General features: G+C 47.4%; 1 protein-coding gene across 4 annotated transcripts in view; it reads left to right on the top strand.

Annotated features, from left to right (window-relative positions):
• The window catches only part of CPT1A (carnitine palmitoyltransferase 1A), a 404,991-nt gene that overhangs the window by 44,966 nt on the left and 342,858 nt on the right, over nt 1-17,167 (top strand). For all 4 annotated transcript variants that reach the window (XM_086957836.1, XM_086957839.1, XM_086957840.1 and 1 more), the window contains exon 2: nt 3,209-3,363. In XM_086957836.1, coding sequence (XP_086813962.1) covers nt 3,223-3,363 — 141 coding nt within the window. In that variant the 5' untranslated portion in view covers nt 3,209-3,222. The remainder of the gene's footprint in view (nt 1-3,208; nt 3,364-17,167) is intronic.

The following is a 17,167-nucleotide window of genomic DNA, read 5'->3' as shown; positions in this document are numbered from 1 at the left end:
AAGATCTCTCAATGGATTTTGTAATAATGCTTCATATGTTCCCCTCAACTACCTGGGGTGGCCTCTCATAAACCCTGTCTCTCGTCTGGAAATGTTTTCTACTGTGCCTTCCCACCTACAACCTACCTTGTATACCAGCCTGCCTACCCCGCCCCATCTCTTCATCTACCTATCCTGTCTCATGGCCTGTGCCACCAATGCAAAGTCACCCAGGGAGAGACTGGCTGAAGCCACAGTCCCCTGGGTCGCTACATTGCATAATGACAACACACTCCAATTTTTTACTTTGGCAAAAAAGGGCACGTTATTAAGACAGGCTTGTAGCATCAATTTATTAAATTACATAACACATTGTAAAAACCCCAGCCATCATAATACATTGAATTTCTATCATTCCCCCACCCCTAAAGCTCCTAACTTGAGCAACATTGCACCAAAAAAAGCCCCATGCTTTTCTCCTTCTTTCGTTTCTTCCTCCACTCCTCGCCTTTTCATTTCACTCCCCAATCTCTCTCGCTCACACCCATCAAGCATCCCCAAGCAAACTCGCCTATTATGCTTTAGAGCCTCAGACGTTACTCTTTCCACCTCCTGTGCGCTCCTCTCCCCCTCAAGGGATGGATATGCCTGCGCCAGACTCTCCATCCACCAAAAACACCACCACCCAGGAAAACCCTGGGATGTTTTCTTGCCCCATCCTACCCATAAACTTTTGTTATATTTCAGCTTGAGGATTCAGGATGCGCCCCTCCCCCTCACCCCCCAATGTCCACACCCTCCTTTTGTTTTGCCCTGCCTAGCTGGCACCACCACCGCCTCTTCTCAACCTGAGGCTCCCTCCTCAATTTGGCGTTGCGCGCTCCGCAGAGATTGGAGCTCCTTATTTCGTGTTAATATTTTGCAATGCTAGCCCTAGGGGGATATTAGCCTCGGCCTCCGACTCCTCTGCCTAAGGCTAGGTCACATCTCCTAATGCACCCACCTTATTTTTTATTCCACTCCGAGGTGAGGGGGTAACTTACCATGGCCGCTACGCCGCTTACTGCTTTGCGCAAGGGTCTTGTTAGCCCAACCCAAGCCTGCCCTGAGACCTCCAGTCTTAATAAATCTTCCCTGCCTGCTTCACACAAAGCGTGAATTGCCTTTCGTATTTCTTCATTCTTTTGCATCAGCTTTATTTATTGGTGATATCCTAATACCCCTAAGCCCTAATGTTAACACTTGTTTACTACCTGACTAGAAAATCTGCTGCTCATAAACCCTGCCTGCCACCTTGTACTGTTTTTCTGCTGTGCCTTCCTGCCTAGAACTTACCATATACAACCACCTGCCTTACCACTCCCCTTTCTCTTCATGTGCCTAACTTGTCTCGTGGCATGTGCCACAAATGCGAAGTCACCCAGAGGGAGAGACTGGCTGATGTCACGAGCCCCCTGATTCTCTACGTTGTCTTCTGCCTCCTCCCTAAGTCCTTTATTTTTGTCCCAACTTCATCTCTTGACATTACACCCCCAATGTACAAATCCATGAAATCACCTTTCAAACCACAATTTACTCTACAAGAGGTATTACTTCCTTCTTTAACAACCTTAAAAGTACCTCAACTCGTTGGGTCCCACCATTTACCTAATTTTCCTCAACTCTCCCTGTTAAAAATGAAAACTTGTAGGTTCACTAGAAAGACATCCTACTCCCAAAATGCTCTATGATCACTACCTCTCCAATATCGCATCTTGCCGCACACACTGTCAAGGAGCTCCTCTGAACAAGTCCTCATCTTAAAGTCACTGACAGACTCTCCTCACGCCATCAGCCTGAGTCTTTCCTCCTCTCAAGGTCACTGACAGATTCCGTTCTCACTATTAAAGCAAGCCTGTCCTTATTCCAAAGTCACCTGCAGTATTTTCACAGCCCTGAAACTATCCTCGTCTCAGTCACTGACGGTCTCACCTCACCTATCGTGCATTATTCGTCTGGTCATACTCTTATCCAATTCAGTTGTATGAATGATGTTATTTTAGGATTTTCATAAGGTCACTATATAAACTTCTCAAAGTAAAATTTGAGTCCATAGGTAGGCACTCCTTGAGGCTTCACACCCATGAAGCTTATCACATAAAAGAAATACTTTTATATAATGTAGAACATGACCACAATGGGGAACACATACTTGAAATTTGAAAAAGGTGTATTTACAGATTGGTGTTTCAGTTTTAATCAAGTAATATATCCGTGCAGGTTAGAAGAGAAACCTATGGTAAAGGTTAACTTGTATAGAAAACAAGCTTGTCGATAAAATACAAGGAGTAGATGGAATGCTGAGGCCTTGGCTATATTGTGCACTGACATGGGGAATTCAACTCCACTCTGTGCAGATGCCATATCTTGCAGTGTTTACAACCAGATAGCAGCCCAATCAAAATCTGGCATTTTGAAGGAATTAGTATAGCCTACAATACAGGAAGATAGCCAAAAATATCTTGAGTCCCTAGGTTTGCTGTGTTACCCGAATCACTATTCTGCCTGAAAACAAAGCTGTCTTATACATTCAAGGTATACCTGTTCCTTTCATGATTAGCTTCTTGGGTTAGACTAGCTTATCAAGATTGGGAAACTGGAAGTTCACATCAACCTTTGTGATGCCTTGTTTGCATATTACATTCACTCAGTGGGTTCACTTTGTTTAGTATCTTTCACAGGCGTTTTACAGGTCCGTCACATACTGTTTTCCAAGAGATTGATTTGAAATGAAGTTTTGCTGATCCGCCATGGTCAATGCATCAGAGCAAGTGGTTTGGTTGGACCTCTTGGATCCGGTTCATGCACATACAACAAATTTAGTCAGGTAGTGTGTGTAACCCATTAAAGTGAAGAAGATAGCAAATACTCGTACTGTGGCAGAGTGCTCTCTTGGTGTACTAGGAAACACTTAAGATGGTTTGTGTGGAAACCGCTGAAGTATGATGTTCTGTGGGGAGGATTACACTACTTACATCATTAGGTTTCCATTGTGCAATGCGTTTGTAAATTACTGTAGACCTGAAGTTCAAAGTCTGTCAAAATTATGCTCACCTGAATTAAAAATGCTTTATGTGTACATAATATTTAAAAAATAATTGGTATTCAATTTACAAGTCTACTAAACATGGAAGTAATTACCTTAACGTTTATTAAAGGGTACTTTAACCTTTATTGCTTTTTATTGTAGAAGATTAAACCAAGATGGCAGAAGCACATCAAGCAGTAGCCTTTCAGTTTACTGTAACTCCTGATGGCATCGACCTGCGGCTAAGTCATGAAGCTCTCAAGCAGATCTACCTCTCTGGTCTACATTCCTGGAAGAAGAAGTTCATCAGGTTCAAGGTACATGATGAATGTTTGCACTAAAGACAGGCCAGAGTGAGCCTATTAACCTGATCTTGAAGTGGTGGTGGGCGCTGAATTCTTGCAGTGGAATGAATACATTTAAGTAGAGGTGTCCTTTCCTTCAAATCTGGGAATGACCGCATTTGATAATTTGATTGTGTGATGTCAGTAGAGATTCTGGTAATGTTTAGCTTAGAAGTGGCTTGAGCAGATAAGTCTGAAAGTAAATGGAGTTTGCTTTTGGAAGATCATTGGAGTGTTAACTGTGTATGGATGTGTAAGACAAAGGGTTTTTCAGTTTTCCCTTTGTATTGGATAGTCGACTGTCCATTGCTCAGCCAGAGTCAAATGGATTCTCAGTATACATTACAAAAAAGGTATCCAATTAAGCTCTATACGTGTGATTGTTGATCTGCCTTTTCTTAGTGATGGAAGGACACAAAGGCTCCTCTCTTCCACAGCTTCTGCATGAGTGTTGGCTTTACCTTGGGAGCTTCAGTGTATATATTGGTGTGAGAGTGTTGTTGGATGCGCAGCACTTTGCCAACTCTGTGTCTTTGGTGCCATGTTGTTCTGATGAAAGTGTAGGTTTTAAGGGTTTTATCTGTTTGAGGATGGCATTAGTTAATTTGTGGAACGGGACAGCGCGATTTTAAGAAAAAGTGTTACTGGTTGAGGGTAGAACAATACTCAAGCAGCAACCACAGTTCCTGTCAAGGTGGAATTACAAGCAAACCCTAAATCAACCTGTGCTCAGCCTTTGGGTAGGTTGGCACAGTGTAGTCCGGCTTAACTCCGATGCAATGTGTAAAATATTTGTGTAACACTTCAAACAGTAATAACATGAAAACAACACACAATAAGGGACCCACACCAAATTGGAAAAATAGAGCAAATTCTAATAAATAAAACAAGACCAAAACTACAACAATCCAATCAGTAGAACTTGAGATTTGCAAACTGAAAGATTGCAAAGTCATGAATCAAGGATGCGCCATGCACCAGCGGGTTCTGAAGAGACTGCGTGGCTTGCATTGCGAAGTTGTGCATCGGGGATGTGTCTTGTAGCAGCTATTCAGATGAGGCTGCAAGGTCGATGCAGAGTCCTTGCGCTGGAAGAATCCTTGCAGCAGAGGCGATGTGCCGATTCTACTTGGGGTTCCACAACGCAGCACAGAGAATCTGTTGGCTCTGCTAGATCCACAGATGGGCTGTCTGTGCACTTTCAGGCCCATGTCCAAGGACTCAGGACTGGGGTGGCACCACTTGACTGGGTAGAACTCACAGTTGCAGAGCCTATGTGCTAATTACAAAAAATAGTCCTTGGAGTCACTATGTTGGACCTGGTTACAGGGTGCAGGTTGCAGTCCTCACCCAGGCAAGATGGCAGCAGGTCAGCACAGCAGGCAGCAGTTCTTTGGACCACAGGCCTCGAAAAATCTACTCTCCCACTTGCTATAGTTAGTCAGATTATATTAGTGTGAGCAACAATTTTTTTTAGGCCTACTGGCCCGTTCTGGCGAGCTAACAAGAACTGGTGTTCTGTTCACTGAGAAAGTGAATGAGCAATAAAGATGCCTTTAAATCTTGTTGTAACATTTGCTCTGTGTCAAAGACAGGGGTGAACTGTCAGTCTGTCTTCTTTGCTGCTTACTTTTGGAGGTTATTTTTCAATTTTCTTTCTCTGACTGCAATGTTGGAGCTTTCATTAGCATTTTGGAGAACTATTTCCTTAATGTACACTGGACTCGCGAGATGCCGGAAATGACGGCTGCTTCTATGTTTTAGCAGCGAGCCATGCACGCTTTCACTGTGGCTACTCACACCGGCAATGGCAGCCACTTCTATGTGTTAGAAGTACGCCATGGGCGCTTTCACTGTGGCGGCCCACCCCATTGCACCCCACCCCGCATCACGCCACAGCACTCACAGGATGCCAACAATGGCGGCCACTCCTATGTGTTTGCAGGGTGCCTTCGCTGTGGCTGGTCAGAAGGGCTTCTGCGACGCTGTATCTCCATAAAACTGCAGCCCTTGTCAATGACGCTCATTTCGGACACTGCAACACCTATCATCTAGGTCCGGCCATTACTTAAGCCCCGAACCTGGTCATGCCTCGACCGATCACCCTACATAGAGCCTCAACCAGCTCCATCGAACCCAGTATGGAGACGTGATAGGCCACATTGCAATGCTACATGGAGCCGTGACAGACTACAGCACTCCCTGCAGGTCTCAGTGGTTTAGGGTGCCAAAACCCTTCTGCCTGAATGCCCGGCTTGGTCGTGACCATCAAAAACAACAAAAGAGTAGACTGCCGGTCAAACCGTATAGAGAAAAAAAACCTAGATAAAAATGTTTCGAAATCTCAGAGCAATACAAATTCAACCTCACCATATTGAGATGAATCCCATCAGCCCACCACACTGGCGAAGCATCATCATCTGCGAATGGTTGTGTGAATCCAGTGCAGTCCACCCCTAACTCGGGGGAACTCTACTGCACTTAATTCAAAACTGATGATCGGCCCAACCCAAATGTGATCTCAATCAGTGGTGCTGAAAAAATGCAGTGCAAAAGAAAAACTTTGAGGATAAAAAATGGATAATGCATATGTGGATGATACGTTAAAGGGAGAAGGGGCGGGGGAGGAGCCACGCCAGCGACCAAGATAGCCGCTTAGGGACTCGGGTCTGCCTACCTAACTCTCCTAGATCAACATCCTGGCGCCTATCCTTAGCCCCATCCCCACTCCCTGGTAGGGAAACTGCAGCGACGCCCGCGGGTGAAGATTTGGGCTGCTCCCGCGGCTGCAAAACGCCATCTGTAAGATTGTGGCCTACCGCATTGGGAAGCCGGGGCCTCGAGTGGCGGCGTAGCTGCCCACAAGTGGAACAACAGCGGCCGCCGGGGACCGGATGGGGTCGGCCTGACTCGAAGCGTACGCGATTGCTAAACAGCCCGCATCATAGGAGCATTGGCTGGGCAACAGCATAGGGGCACAGACACAGTGCTGCCCCCAGGATCTGCCCGTCTGACGGTGAGCGGGAGCCCCGGTGGAGTGGTAAGCAAGACGCGATTGCCCCGGGATATGTGGCGGACCCCGCAGCGCAGGATCATCGACTGGGCATTAGCGGAGGGGCACAGACGCGGTACTGCCCAGATGGAGTCGGCCTGATTTGGAAAGGGGGCCGCGATTGCCCCGCGATATTCGCAAAGCCCCATATTACAGGAACATTTGCCAGGCAACAGCATTGGGGCACAGATGCAGGGCTGCCCACGGGATCTGCCCGTCTGACTGTGTGTGGGAGCCCGGTGGAGTGGAAAGCCAGCCGTGATTGCCCCGGGGTGTTTGGCGGGCCCTGCAGCACAGGATCATCGACTGGGCAATAGCAGAGGGACGCAGACTCTGAGCTGCCCACTGGGTCTGCCCGATTGCTGGTGGCTGGGAGTCCCCGGTGGATCCTGGACACCCTGAGGAACTGTTCGGTGCGTGCTGTGGTTTTGCTGTGCGGCTCGGGCTCGGCCCCCTGAAGCGGAGATAGTGTTTGTTGCCTGACTATCACGCTAGAGAACTGGATATTTGTCTGTTGGGGAGGGTCTGATAACGGCGTTTCACCCCTGAATAAGGCTATACCTCTCCTGGCGTGATGCAGTCTCAGTGGAGCGCCCTGCATTGGCTACTGGATTGGACCAAGCAGAGGCGAGTGCTGCGAGATTGGAAGCGGCCCGTTGCCGGATATTGGGGGCTGGCGGAGATACTGCGACTCCGACGACAGACGTGGAGAAGGTGTACTTGTCATCGGAGGGCGAAATGGTGGCGAAAGCTGACTTGGATAAATCCCTGCCCAAGTCCACTAGAGGGACTAGAAACATCCAATCCAACAAATTGGATCGCTATACCCTGCCTAAAGGGTCACTGATAGATTTGAAAAGGGGCCCACGGGGGGTACCGAGGACACTCCTGCAAGAGATGAGCCGAAGCTGACGGATCTCATGGAGGCCATCACTGGAGTGCAGACATCCTTGGGCCAGAAGACGGAGGCCTTGGACAATAAGCTGGAAACCGTCACAATTGAGGTGGGGCTGATAAGAGCTGATCTCACAAAGGCAAGTGAGAAAGTCAAATCGCTAGAAGTCAAGACTGCTAGCCTCATAGATGATGTTAACTTGTTGCAGCAAGTGGTGCGTGACCTTAGGGCCTCCAGGGTTCTTACTGACCGGAAGCTTGACGATTATGAAGGACGGGCAAGACGCAACAACATTCTTATACTGGGAGTACCGGAGAAGTCAGAGTGTCCAACACCGGATCTATTAGTTGAAAATCTTATTCTCAACCATCTCAAACCTAAAGGTCTTAGCAACTTCTTCACGGTTGAGGGTGCCCACAGGGTCCCAGGTGGTAGACCTCGACCGGGGGCGAACCCCCGTCCTATGATTGCTAGAGTTCTCAATTTCTGAGACAGGGATGTGATCCTTCAGACGGCTCGAGCCGCAGCTCCATTGAGATTCAAAAACGCGACCCTCTCATTCTTCCCGGACTTTACCCAAACGGTACAAAAGCAACGACAGGGCTTTCTGGCGGTAAAAAAGAAACTGAGAGACAAGGGTATAAAATATGCCATGATGTTCCCAGCCCGCCTTCGAGTAGAACTCTACGGGAAGGCCTGGTTCTTTGGCAATCCTGATGTGGCAGCGGACTGGTTGGATAATGCCCAAATGCCAGGCTCCGAGACTCAAGACCAAGCATAGGCGGAGGAACAATGACTTCATAACTGCGGGGATGTAATGGGGCTATCATTTGTAGTAAGTGGCTGTAGGTTTGAAGGGGGCACGTAATTGGATCCCCTGCCTAGCTGAGTATTGTAAAGTATTTCGGTGAATCGAAAAGTGCAGGGGTGGCTATGATGGGTCAGGGGAGGGGGGGGGGGGGAAGGAGTATCGGACCTGCCAGATGACCCTCCTCTGTTTTCTACCTTTAGTTAACTGTAGATTAGATTGGGGGTGACAGGCACACTGCTAGTTGGAGATGAGCGTTAGTTACATGCAGGGGTGCAGGGTGGGGGGATGGGGGTTCAGAATTGTGAGATGTTTTGAGTTTCAGTTTTTCTTTCGTTTACACATTTTTTCAGGTGACAGTATTGTATTTTGATGTTAGTGGTGTGGGGTGAATGTCTCGTACTAGTCAGAGTTCGGGGATGAAAGCGGTGAGCTGGAATGTCAATGGGCTGGGCGACAAGATCAACAGAGGGATGGCGAATCAGCTAATCAGAAGGCACTCCCCGGAGGTTGCTTTGTTACAGGAGATGCATCTTATCGGGAATCGGTGTATGGCTCTCCATTGTGGGGGATATAAATTAGTCGCACATGCTGGATTTACATCCGGGTCTAGAGGGGTTGGTATCCTTCTTAAAAGCTCCTTCCCATTCGATTTGCGGGCTACATGAAGGCAGATATGTTGGTATTTCGGGGCAGCTGGGGGGTAAGACGGTCACCTTCTTGTCCATATATGTGCCACCTGGCCTTCAGTCCGACACCTTTAAAGATCTGAGCACTATCTTTCTAACCCTGACCCTGGGTCTTCGAGTACTGGGGGGAGATTTCAATGCCTTACTAGATGGCAGGGTGGACAGATTCCCGCCGTGTCCACATGCGACTGCACAGAGGTGGATCCCTGACTTTCTCGAATCGCTGGGATTGGTAGATAGTTGGAGAGTGCGCAATCCGACTCAGAGATGCTTCACTCATGTGTCCGTCGCACACAATAGTATGTCCAGATTAGACTACATACTGGTTCCAGCAGCCATGACCCATACGATTAGAGAGGCAAGATATCTGGCGGGGTGTTTCGGACCATTCCCCGATGTGGTTGCAGGTCGATATTGGGCAGTCAGCAGTTGGTAGAATCGCCCCGATCAAAGCATGGCACTTGAAGGACCCGGCCACAAAGCAAGAGGTATGCCAAATCTCGGAACATTATTTTCTGGAGAATTTGGGCACAGTCGATTCTGCACAGACCCTGTGGGAGGCATAAGAAGTGGTACTAAGAGGTATGGTCCACTCCTTGATTGCGGGTAAAAAGAAGGGGCACCAGGCAGATGTGGTCAGAGTAGAGGCGGAAGTCGTCGACTTGGAGAAGAGAGTGGCTGATGTGGCAGCTCAGGGAGACGCATTTGTTGAAACTGAAGCAAGACGAATACAAAGGCCTCTCTAGGGAAAGGGCAATTTCCCATAATAACGACGTGCAGAGCCGGGCGTATGACCACGGGGATAAGGCCGGTAAGCTGATTGCTTGGTTAGAAAGTGGACAGTGTGCCTCTCGTCTGGTGACTGAGCTCGAGTGGTCGGGACCCGATAACATCACGGACCCGCAGGCGGTGGCAGATGCCTTCTCAGAGTATTATAAAGAAGTATACGCCTCAGCCAATAGTTTCACAGAGATCGAAAATAGTGAAATGATAAGAGATATAGCCATGCCGAGTCTCTCAGAAGACAATAGGGAATATTTAGATTAATCTATTCCGGGACGGCGACTGGTCCTAATGGATTGCCTATAGAACTATACAGAATAAATGCCCATAAAATCGTTCTACATATCCATGCCACGTTTCTGGAAAGCAGAAACTCGGGGCGCCTCCCGTATGATCAACGGGTGGCAAGTATAGTAGTCTTTCATGAAGCGGGCAGAGATAAGACGTCCCCTTCCTCATACCAGCCCATCTCACTTCTTAATGCGGAGCCCAAGATATTGGCGAAATTGCTCGCCACTAGGTTGGTCAAAGTCATCACAACCCTTATACACCCTGACCAGTCTGGCTTCATGCCACGTCGTAATACAGCCCTGAACTTGCGGAGACTCCATGGGATTTTGTGTGGCTCCCCTAAGATACTGGAACAGGTGGTCTTGGTGTCTCTGGATGCCACCATGGCATTTGATCTGGATTGAATGGGCTTATTTATTTGCGGTTCTGACAAAACTGGGCTTTGGCTCGGAATTTATCGGGTGGGTTTGATTGTTGTATGCCGCTCCCTTGGCTAGAGTGATCGTAAATAATTGTAAATCGTTCGACTTCGCCCTTGGGAGGAGACAGGGATGTCCGCTGTCCCCACTTCTTTTCGCACTGGCGCTGGAGCCGCTGGCGGCTTGGATCCGATGGGACCGATCGATACGGGGATTGTGGTGGACATCGGAATGGGAGGATAAAATGTTGCTTTATGCTGACGATATCCTGTTATATCTCACTAACCCCAGAGTATCTCTGAGCAACTTCTTAGATGTCCTGATGATATTTAGTAGATACACTGGGTTCACCATAAATTGGACGAAGTCAGTATTGTTTGTTATATCAGGCGATCCGCCTGTGGTCCCGCAGGCATGCCCTATAAAGATCGAACTGGTGGGATTTAAATATCTTGGCATATACATAACACTGGATCACAAAGCGAGATATGCTAATAATTTAGAGCCCCCCTTGAACCGGCTTAGAAGAGATGTGGCACGTTGGAGGGCCCTCCCTCTGTCTTTGCTTGGAAGAGCGGTCTTGTTGAAGATGATGGCCTTGCTTTGGTTCCTATACGTACTCCAAAATACTATGGACCCATTGCCTGTCGCCTATTTCAGGGAAATTGAGACACTCCAAAGGCAGCTTCTTTGGGACAATAGGGCCCACATAACCTTTGTTTAGCTGACTCTTCCTTGGTATGATGGGGGAATTGGCCCCCCAGATTTGAAGAAATATTACTGTGCTGCTCATCTTGTGGCAGTGAATCATGTAATTTATGGTCCCTGGGGGACCCTGGCTTTGCCATGGACCGTGGGCAGTCTCCGGGTGGAGATATTGTTAGGGCATTATATGCCAGACCGGGAAGATTCACACTGTCTGGTCCAACGGCACATGCGGTACACGTCTGGCATGCAGCTACCAGAGGTTTGGGATGGGAAGGGGAGCCGACAATGGCAACCCCCCTGTTTAATTCAGAGAAGCTTGGGAGCCTGTGGAGGACCAAAGGGTTTGACAAATGAGACCTTATTGGAATTAGTCAGATCAAGGACGTATGGGGGAAGGGCTGTGTGCAGACTTTCGAATCTCTTAAAAAACAATATAGACTACATGATAATGAACACTTCCGCTATTGGCAGATTAGACATGCCTTCCTAGCTCAAATAACCCTTGACACAGAACTACCGGAGGCCTCCTTGACGGTCATCTCCCAGAAAAAAAACATTTCCATGATCTATAAGAAACTAATTAATAATATGGAAGATCCACTTGGGAGCATTAGGAAAGCGTGGGGGGTGGATGGATTGGATTGGATTGGATGATGAAGACTGAGTGGAGGCGGTTTCCTCCCCCAAGGTGGTCGCAATTCAGATGAGGCTTAGATTGGTACAACTTAAAATCTTACATAGATCATACGTCACAGGGGCTAGACTGGTACACATGGGGAGAGTGGCAAGCGGAGACTGTAGGAGGGGGTGTGGTGAATTGGGCACTTTCATGCATATTCTATGGTACTGTGAGGAGATACAAACCTATTGGATGAAAATACATGATGTGATTAAAGATGTGCTGGGGGTGTGATGCGACCGGAGGCCCGCAGATGTATATTGAACACATGGGAACCCACTGATTTGAATGGATATCAGAAACAGTGGGTGACTCTGGCGTATATGGTGGCGAAGCGTAACATTGCTCAATTATGGGGAGCCAGCCAGTCACCCCAGCCTACCAAGTGGTCCCAGGATGTATGTTTAGAGAGAGAGCGGTATATGTGGCTAGGGGTTGTCCGGAGAAGTGGGGAAGATTTGGGGGGCTTGGAATACTTACCGTGGCGATTTGTGCACACCCCCAGTGAGACAGCCAGATGTTGCAGCGCTGGAGTCCCCGTGATCCTGGGAAAATCTCTTGTACTGTATTTGCGATTTTGTACGAATGACAGTTCTAACCTTGCAATGTCGCTATGACTTGCTCACCTGATGCTTTTATATATTTATATATTGTTTTGTTTGTTCTTCATTTAATAAAAAGATATTTTAAAGGGAGTAGGGGCGAATATACCGTAGGAGCTTGCAGTAGTCCAGCTATGCGTCGGCCCGCATTTAGGAAACACGTGACCATAGTGGGTTCTTTTTCACTGGGTTTAGGAGTGTGTTATAGGACCCCTGTCAAAGGGATTGGGTCTGACAGCCCAGGTTCCACGGCTACCTGCGCCTGTATTTGGGTGAGTGAAACCAGTAGTGTTAACAGTGAGCTCGGGAACATACATAATCCAATTCTAAACCTGGGTCATCGAATCCCCCCTGGGGGTAGGATCTTGTGATTGTTTCCCATTTTAGCCTTGGTTGTTTGCCTCCCCAAGTCTATTTAATCAATTCTGTACGCTTGCTGGGAAAGTAAGGTATACTCATGAATAAACATAATAATTTGGGTAGAATCACCATTTTTATAAGGGAAGTCCTTCCTGCCAGTGACAAAAGCAATGAAATCCATTGTGTGCAATATTCTGGGATAGTCTCCAGTGCCCTTCCATAGTTAAGCCTCATGAGTTCTGCATTATCCGATGTGATCCATATCCCTAAATATTTAACTTCCGAGTCACATCATTCCATAGGAAAGTCGAGAGGAAACGGCGTTGCAGCTGCTGTAAGTGGGAATAACTGACTTTCCCCAATTAATATGGATCCCTGAAAGTTCGCCAAAGACGATAAAGTCTTGCAGAATAGGGTTCAGATTCTGTTGCGGGTCCCTGAGATACCGGGTAATATCATCCGCTTAAGGGGAAATGAATATCTGTCGCGTTTGGCACCGAAATGCTTTTTTCTGGTGGTGGTGGTGGTGGTGTTGCAATTTGGCCGCCAAGGGTTCAATAGCCAACACAAAAAGTAAGGGAAATAGTGGACAGCCTTGCCTTGCACCCCTTGTAATAGAGAGAGATGGCAATGTCTGTCCATTGATCAGGACTGTGGCTACTGGGGAGTTGTACAGGAGTCTTATCCATGACAAGAACCCATCTGGGAGGCCCAGGGGCTGTAAAATCGCAATAGATAATCCCATTCTACCGAATCGAAGGCCTTCGTTGCATCTAGGAAGACTGCGACGAGTGCCAGATCCGGGTCTACATTCAGCATAACGGAGAACAGGGTGCAAAGGTTGTGGGATGTTGCTCTTCCTGGGATAAATCCTGCCTGATCAGGTAGTACCAACTTTTCCATAAGCAGGCTGAGTGTATTGGACAATAGTTTGGCAAGGATTTTCGCATCATTATAAATTATGGATAGTGACCTGTACAAATTGCATTGATCCTAAGGTTTCTTGGGTTTAAGGAGCGAATCGCCTCTCATTGACTGGGGAAGAATGCCATTTACTTGGGCCTCTTCTTGGACTGGGATGAAAATGCCATTTTCTTGGTCCTCTTCGTAGACTGTTTTTAATATGGGTTTGAGTTGATCAATGTATGTTTGATAAAAGTCTATTGTGAGGCCATCCGAGCCCGGCGCCTTACCTGATTTCATCTGCATTATTGCGGCCCGAATTTCATGTTCTTCGAAGGGGGTGACTATTACTTCCATAACCAGCCTAGGGCTACAATCTTCAAATAATTATCTAGATCTAGCGGCTGGTGTTATATAAAGTGGCATAATGTGCCGCAAAGCTTTGGATTATGTCTGCACTATCCTTGTGTATCTTCCTTTCTTGGTCTGAAACTTGTAGCACATAACTAGATATGTGGGGTTTGGACACGCCAGCCCACCCCTGTCTCGGGCCGCATCAGTAGGGAATGAGCGATGCAGAGAGGCTTCCCATTCCCTATGAAAGTGTGTAGATCTTTATGAAGATGTTGAATGTCCTCCTGCAGGATTGAGGTGGGCAGCTTTTGAAAGACCTTGAGAACCCCTGGGAGTATATTAATTTGGCGATAGTTGATATACCCCAACCAAGAGATATAGAGGGGTTTTCACTGCTGCAGGTCCACCAGAATCACACGACGACCAGTTAATGTGATACCATGTGAAAGGATTGGGGGGTAATATAAAGACCCAGATATTTAATAGTCAGTTGCCCATTGGAAGGGAGTGACGTCCTGTAATGCCTTAGCCTCTGCAGCCGTAAGGGTAAGATTGAGAATGAATGACATAGTCAAATTGACCTTGAAGCCAGAGATTGCTGTGAAGGATTGTAGGTTTTCTATGACAGTACAAAGTGAGGCAGCGGGTTGAGAAAGGGTGAGAAGGAGGTCGTCGGCGAATAGGTTGATCTTATGGTCCTGCCCCCAAAGGAGATGCCCCCGAGACCTTCAGAAGCCCGGATGCGGATAGCCAACAGTTCTAATGCCAGGGCAAAGAGCCTGGGCACCCCTGCCACTTGGCAAGACCCAGGGAAATGAGACTCGTGGTCCTCCCGTTTACTCAGCAGTGAGCGGTAGAAGCGACATAAGACTTCATGATTTTGGAGACAAAGGTCTGTCCCAACCTTATTTTGTGGTGCACCGCCCGACTATATGCCCAGTCCACCCTGTCGAATTTCTTCTCCGCGTCTAGCGAGAGAAGACAGGCGGGTATGTCGAGTCTGTGGACTTTCTCTATTAAGTGGACAATTCGCCGTACGTTATTGGCCCTTTACCGCTGGCAGATAAACCCCACTTGGTCCGGGTTGAGAAGACCTGGTAAAAACAGGTCGAGGCCTGCTGTCAGGATTTTAGTATGAGGTTTTGCATCAGTGTGAAGAAGGGCTATAGGGTGATATGAGGAGGATTGTGCATGGTCCTTTCTGGCCTTAGGGATAAGCAAGATTTCTGCCATTGCCATCGTGGGGGTGAGTCCAGTGTCCTGCAAAAAGAAGTTGAAAAGGGTCAGGAGGTGCTCCTGTACCTGGGGGAGAAACCTGCGATAAAAGAGCACTGGGAGCCCGTTGGGTCTGTGAGCCTTGCCTAGGGGAAGAGCTTGGACCGCATAGAGGTTCCCAATTGCATTAATTAAGGTATGTGTGAAGCCACGTAGGAGCAGGGTATTCGCTGGAATACAGTTGCTGGTAATAGGCTTGGAAATCCTTGAGTTTGTCCCCCTCCACTGTTACCCAACCCGCATCGCCCACCTGCAGTTTGTCAATATGAGACTTAGCATGCTGATGGCGTAGTTTACGCGCTAGCAGCTTCCCCGTTTTGTCGCCCCCCCCTCATTGTATCTTTGACGTAGGGACAGAAGGGTGCTCTCAGCTCTACCTGTGCGTTGAGCACACATTTGGTTGTGTAATAGGGCCAGCTGTCTCTTGGTTCGGCAGGTGGGGGCTTCCTTATCCAAGTGCTCCAGCTGCTTAATCTCTGCCGTGAGTTTAGTTTCCACCAACTGTGCTTCTCGTCTTTGCGCAATAGCTATGGTCGTGATTGTTCGCCTGATAGTAGCTTTAAAACCATCCCAAAGCGTAAATAGGGAGCTTTCAGGCAGGTCGTTGAATCGAGAGTATTCTACTGTGCCCTTGCATTTCTCAGCCACATCCACGGGGTCGCGCATTAAGTGTGGGGGCAGGCGCCATCGCGGGTCATATTCATGACTGGCACCGGCGGCCCAGGTGAGGACAAAGTGGGCGTGGGCAGATATAGAGTTATCTGAGAGCTCTACTGTGTGGAGGCGCCGCAAAATAGAAGATGCGACAAAGGCGTAATCAATGCGGGAAAAAGAGGTATGGACATGTGAGTAGGAGTAATCCCCGACGCCAGGGTGCATATATTGCCACGCATCTATTAGTCCATAACCTATGTTATCCCGTTTAAGATTCGCTCACATGACGCCTGTGTTTTAGAAGGTCGAGGCACTTCTATCAAGGGAAGGGTCCCAGACAGGGTTAAAATCCCAACAAACAATGACGTATCCTCCTACCTCCCCCAGTTGTTCTTGTAATCTTGTAAGGTACGTCTATTAAAGGCGTCTTGGGAGGTATTGGAAGCTTGTATGTTGAGCAGTGTGCGTGACTGTTGCCCCCGAAGCAACTGAAGAGATTAAAAACGGCCCTCCCTTTCCTGTGTCTCTTTGATCACAGTGGTATAAAAGTGGCGTAGGCCATTATCTTAAAATCGAAAAAAGCTGTAATTGATGCGGACTCTTTTAAACAACAGCTGCTCCCAAATCGTATCTGTTTCCTGTAGTTCTTTCTCTATACTGCGGGAAATATCAATCCAATATGCAACTTTGCTTACAAACCTGCCAGTTTTACGGCTTTTTTTGATTTTAAGATAATTGACGGACACCACTGAGTTGTCCCACACGTCATATACATTTGAAGCTTTGATCACAATATAAGATTTGAAACGTTTCTGGACATCAGTTCCTTTGAAACAACTCCACACCACAATTAAGAGCCAAAATACCAAATCCAAGCCCTGAGAGAATCCTTGATTTGTTAGGAATTCGAAACGCGTTGGCTTTGACTGTTGATGGGGTGTGTCATGAGGAGTGTTAAATAATATTTCCCTCAGCAGCTTATGACGACACACACCAGTAGGTTGGGTATCCCCATCCTCTCACAGGCAGGACAGGAAACATGTGTTTTGAAAATGAGTAACTGTCCTTCTGGTGTTAATATGAATGTAGTACTGGTTTAATTTCAGGCTGGCACACAAGAGTTATTGATGTTTGTCTTGTGATTATTGATTTGTTGTTGTTATTTGTTTGCTAAAAGTTCCATATATTATTTTTTCTCCCAAAATTATTTTTGCACTATGTAAATGTTGGATATAGCTTTGTTTCAAATGTTTTTGAATTGTGTGATTTACTAACGTGGTGTTTCTTTGAAAAGACATGCTCTAT

This window comes from Lissotriton vulgaris, chromosome 2_1 (genome assembly GCF_964263255.1).
Source record: "Lissotriton vulgaris chromosome 2_1, aLisVul1.2, whole genome shotgun sequence".
NCBI classification, from domain to species: domain Eukaryota; kingdom Metazoa; phylum Chordata; class Amphibia; order Caudata; family Salamandridae; genus Lissotriton; species Lissotriton vulgaris.
This window is presented reverse-complemented; position numbering and strand designations above follow the sequence as displayed.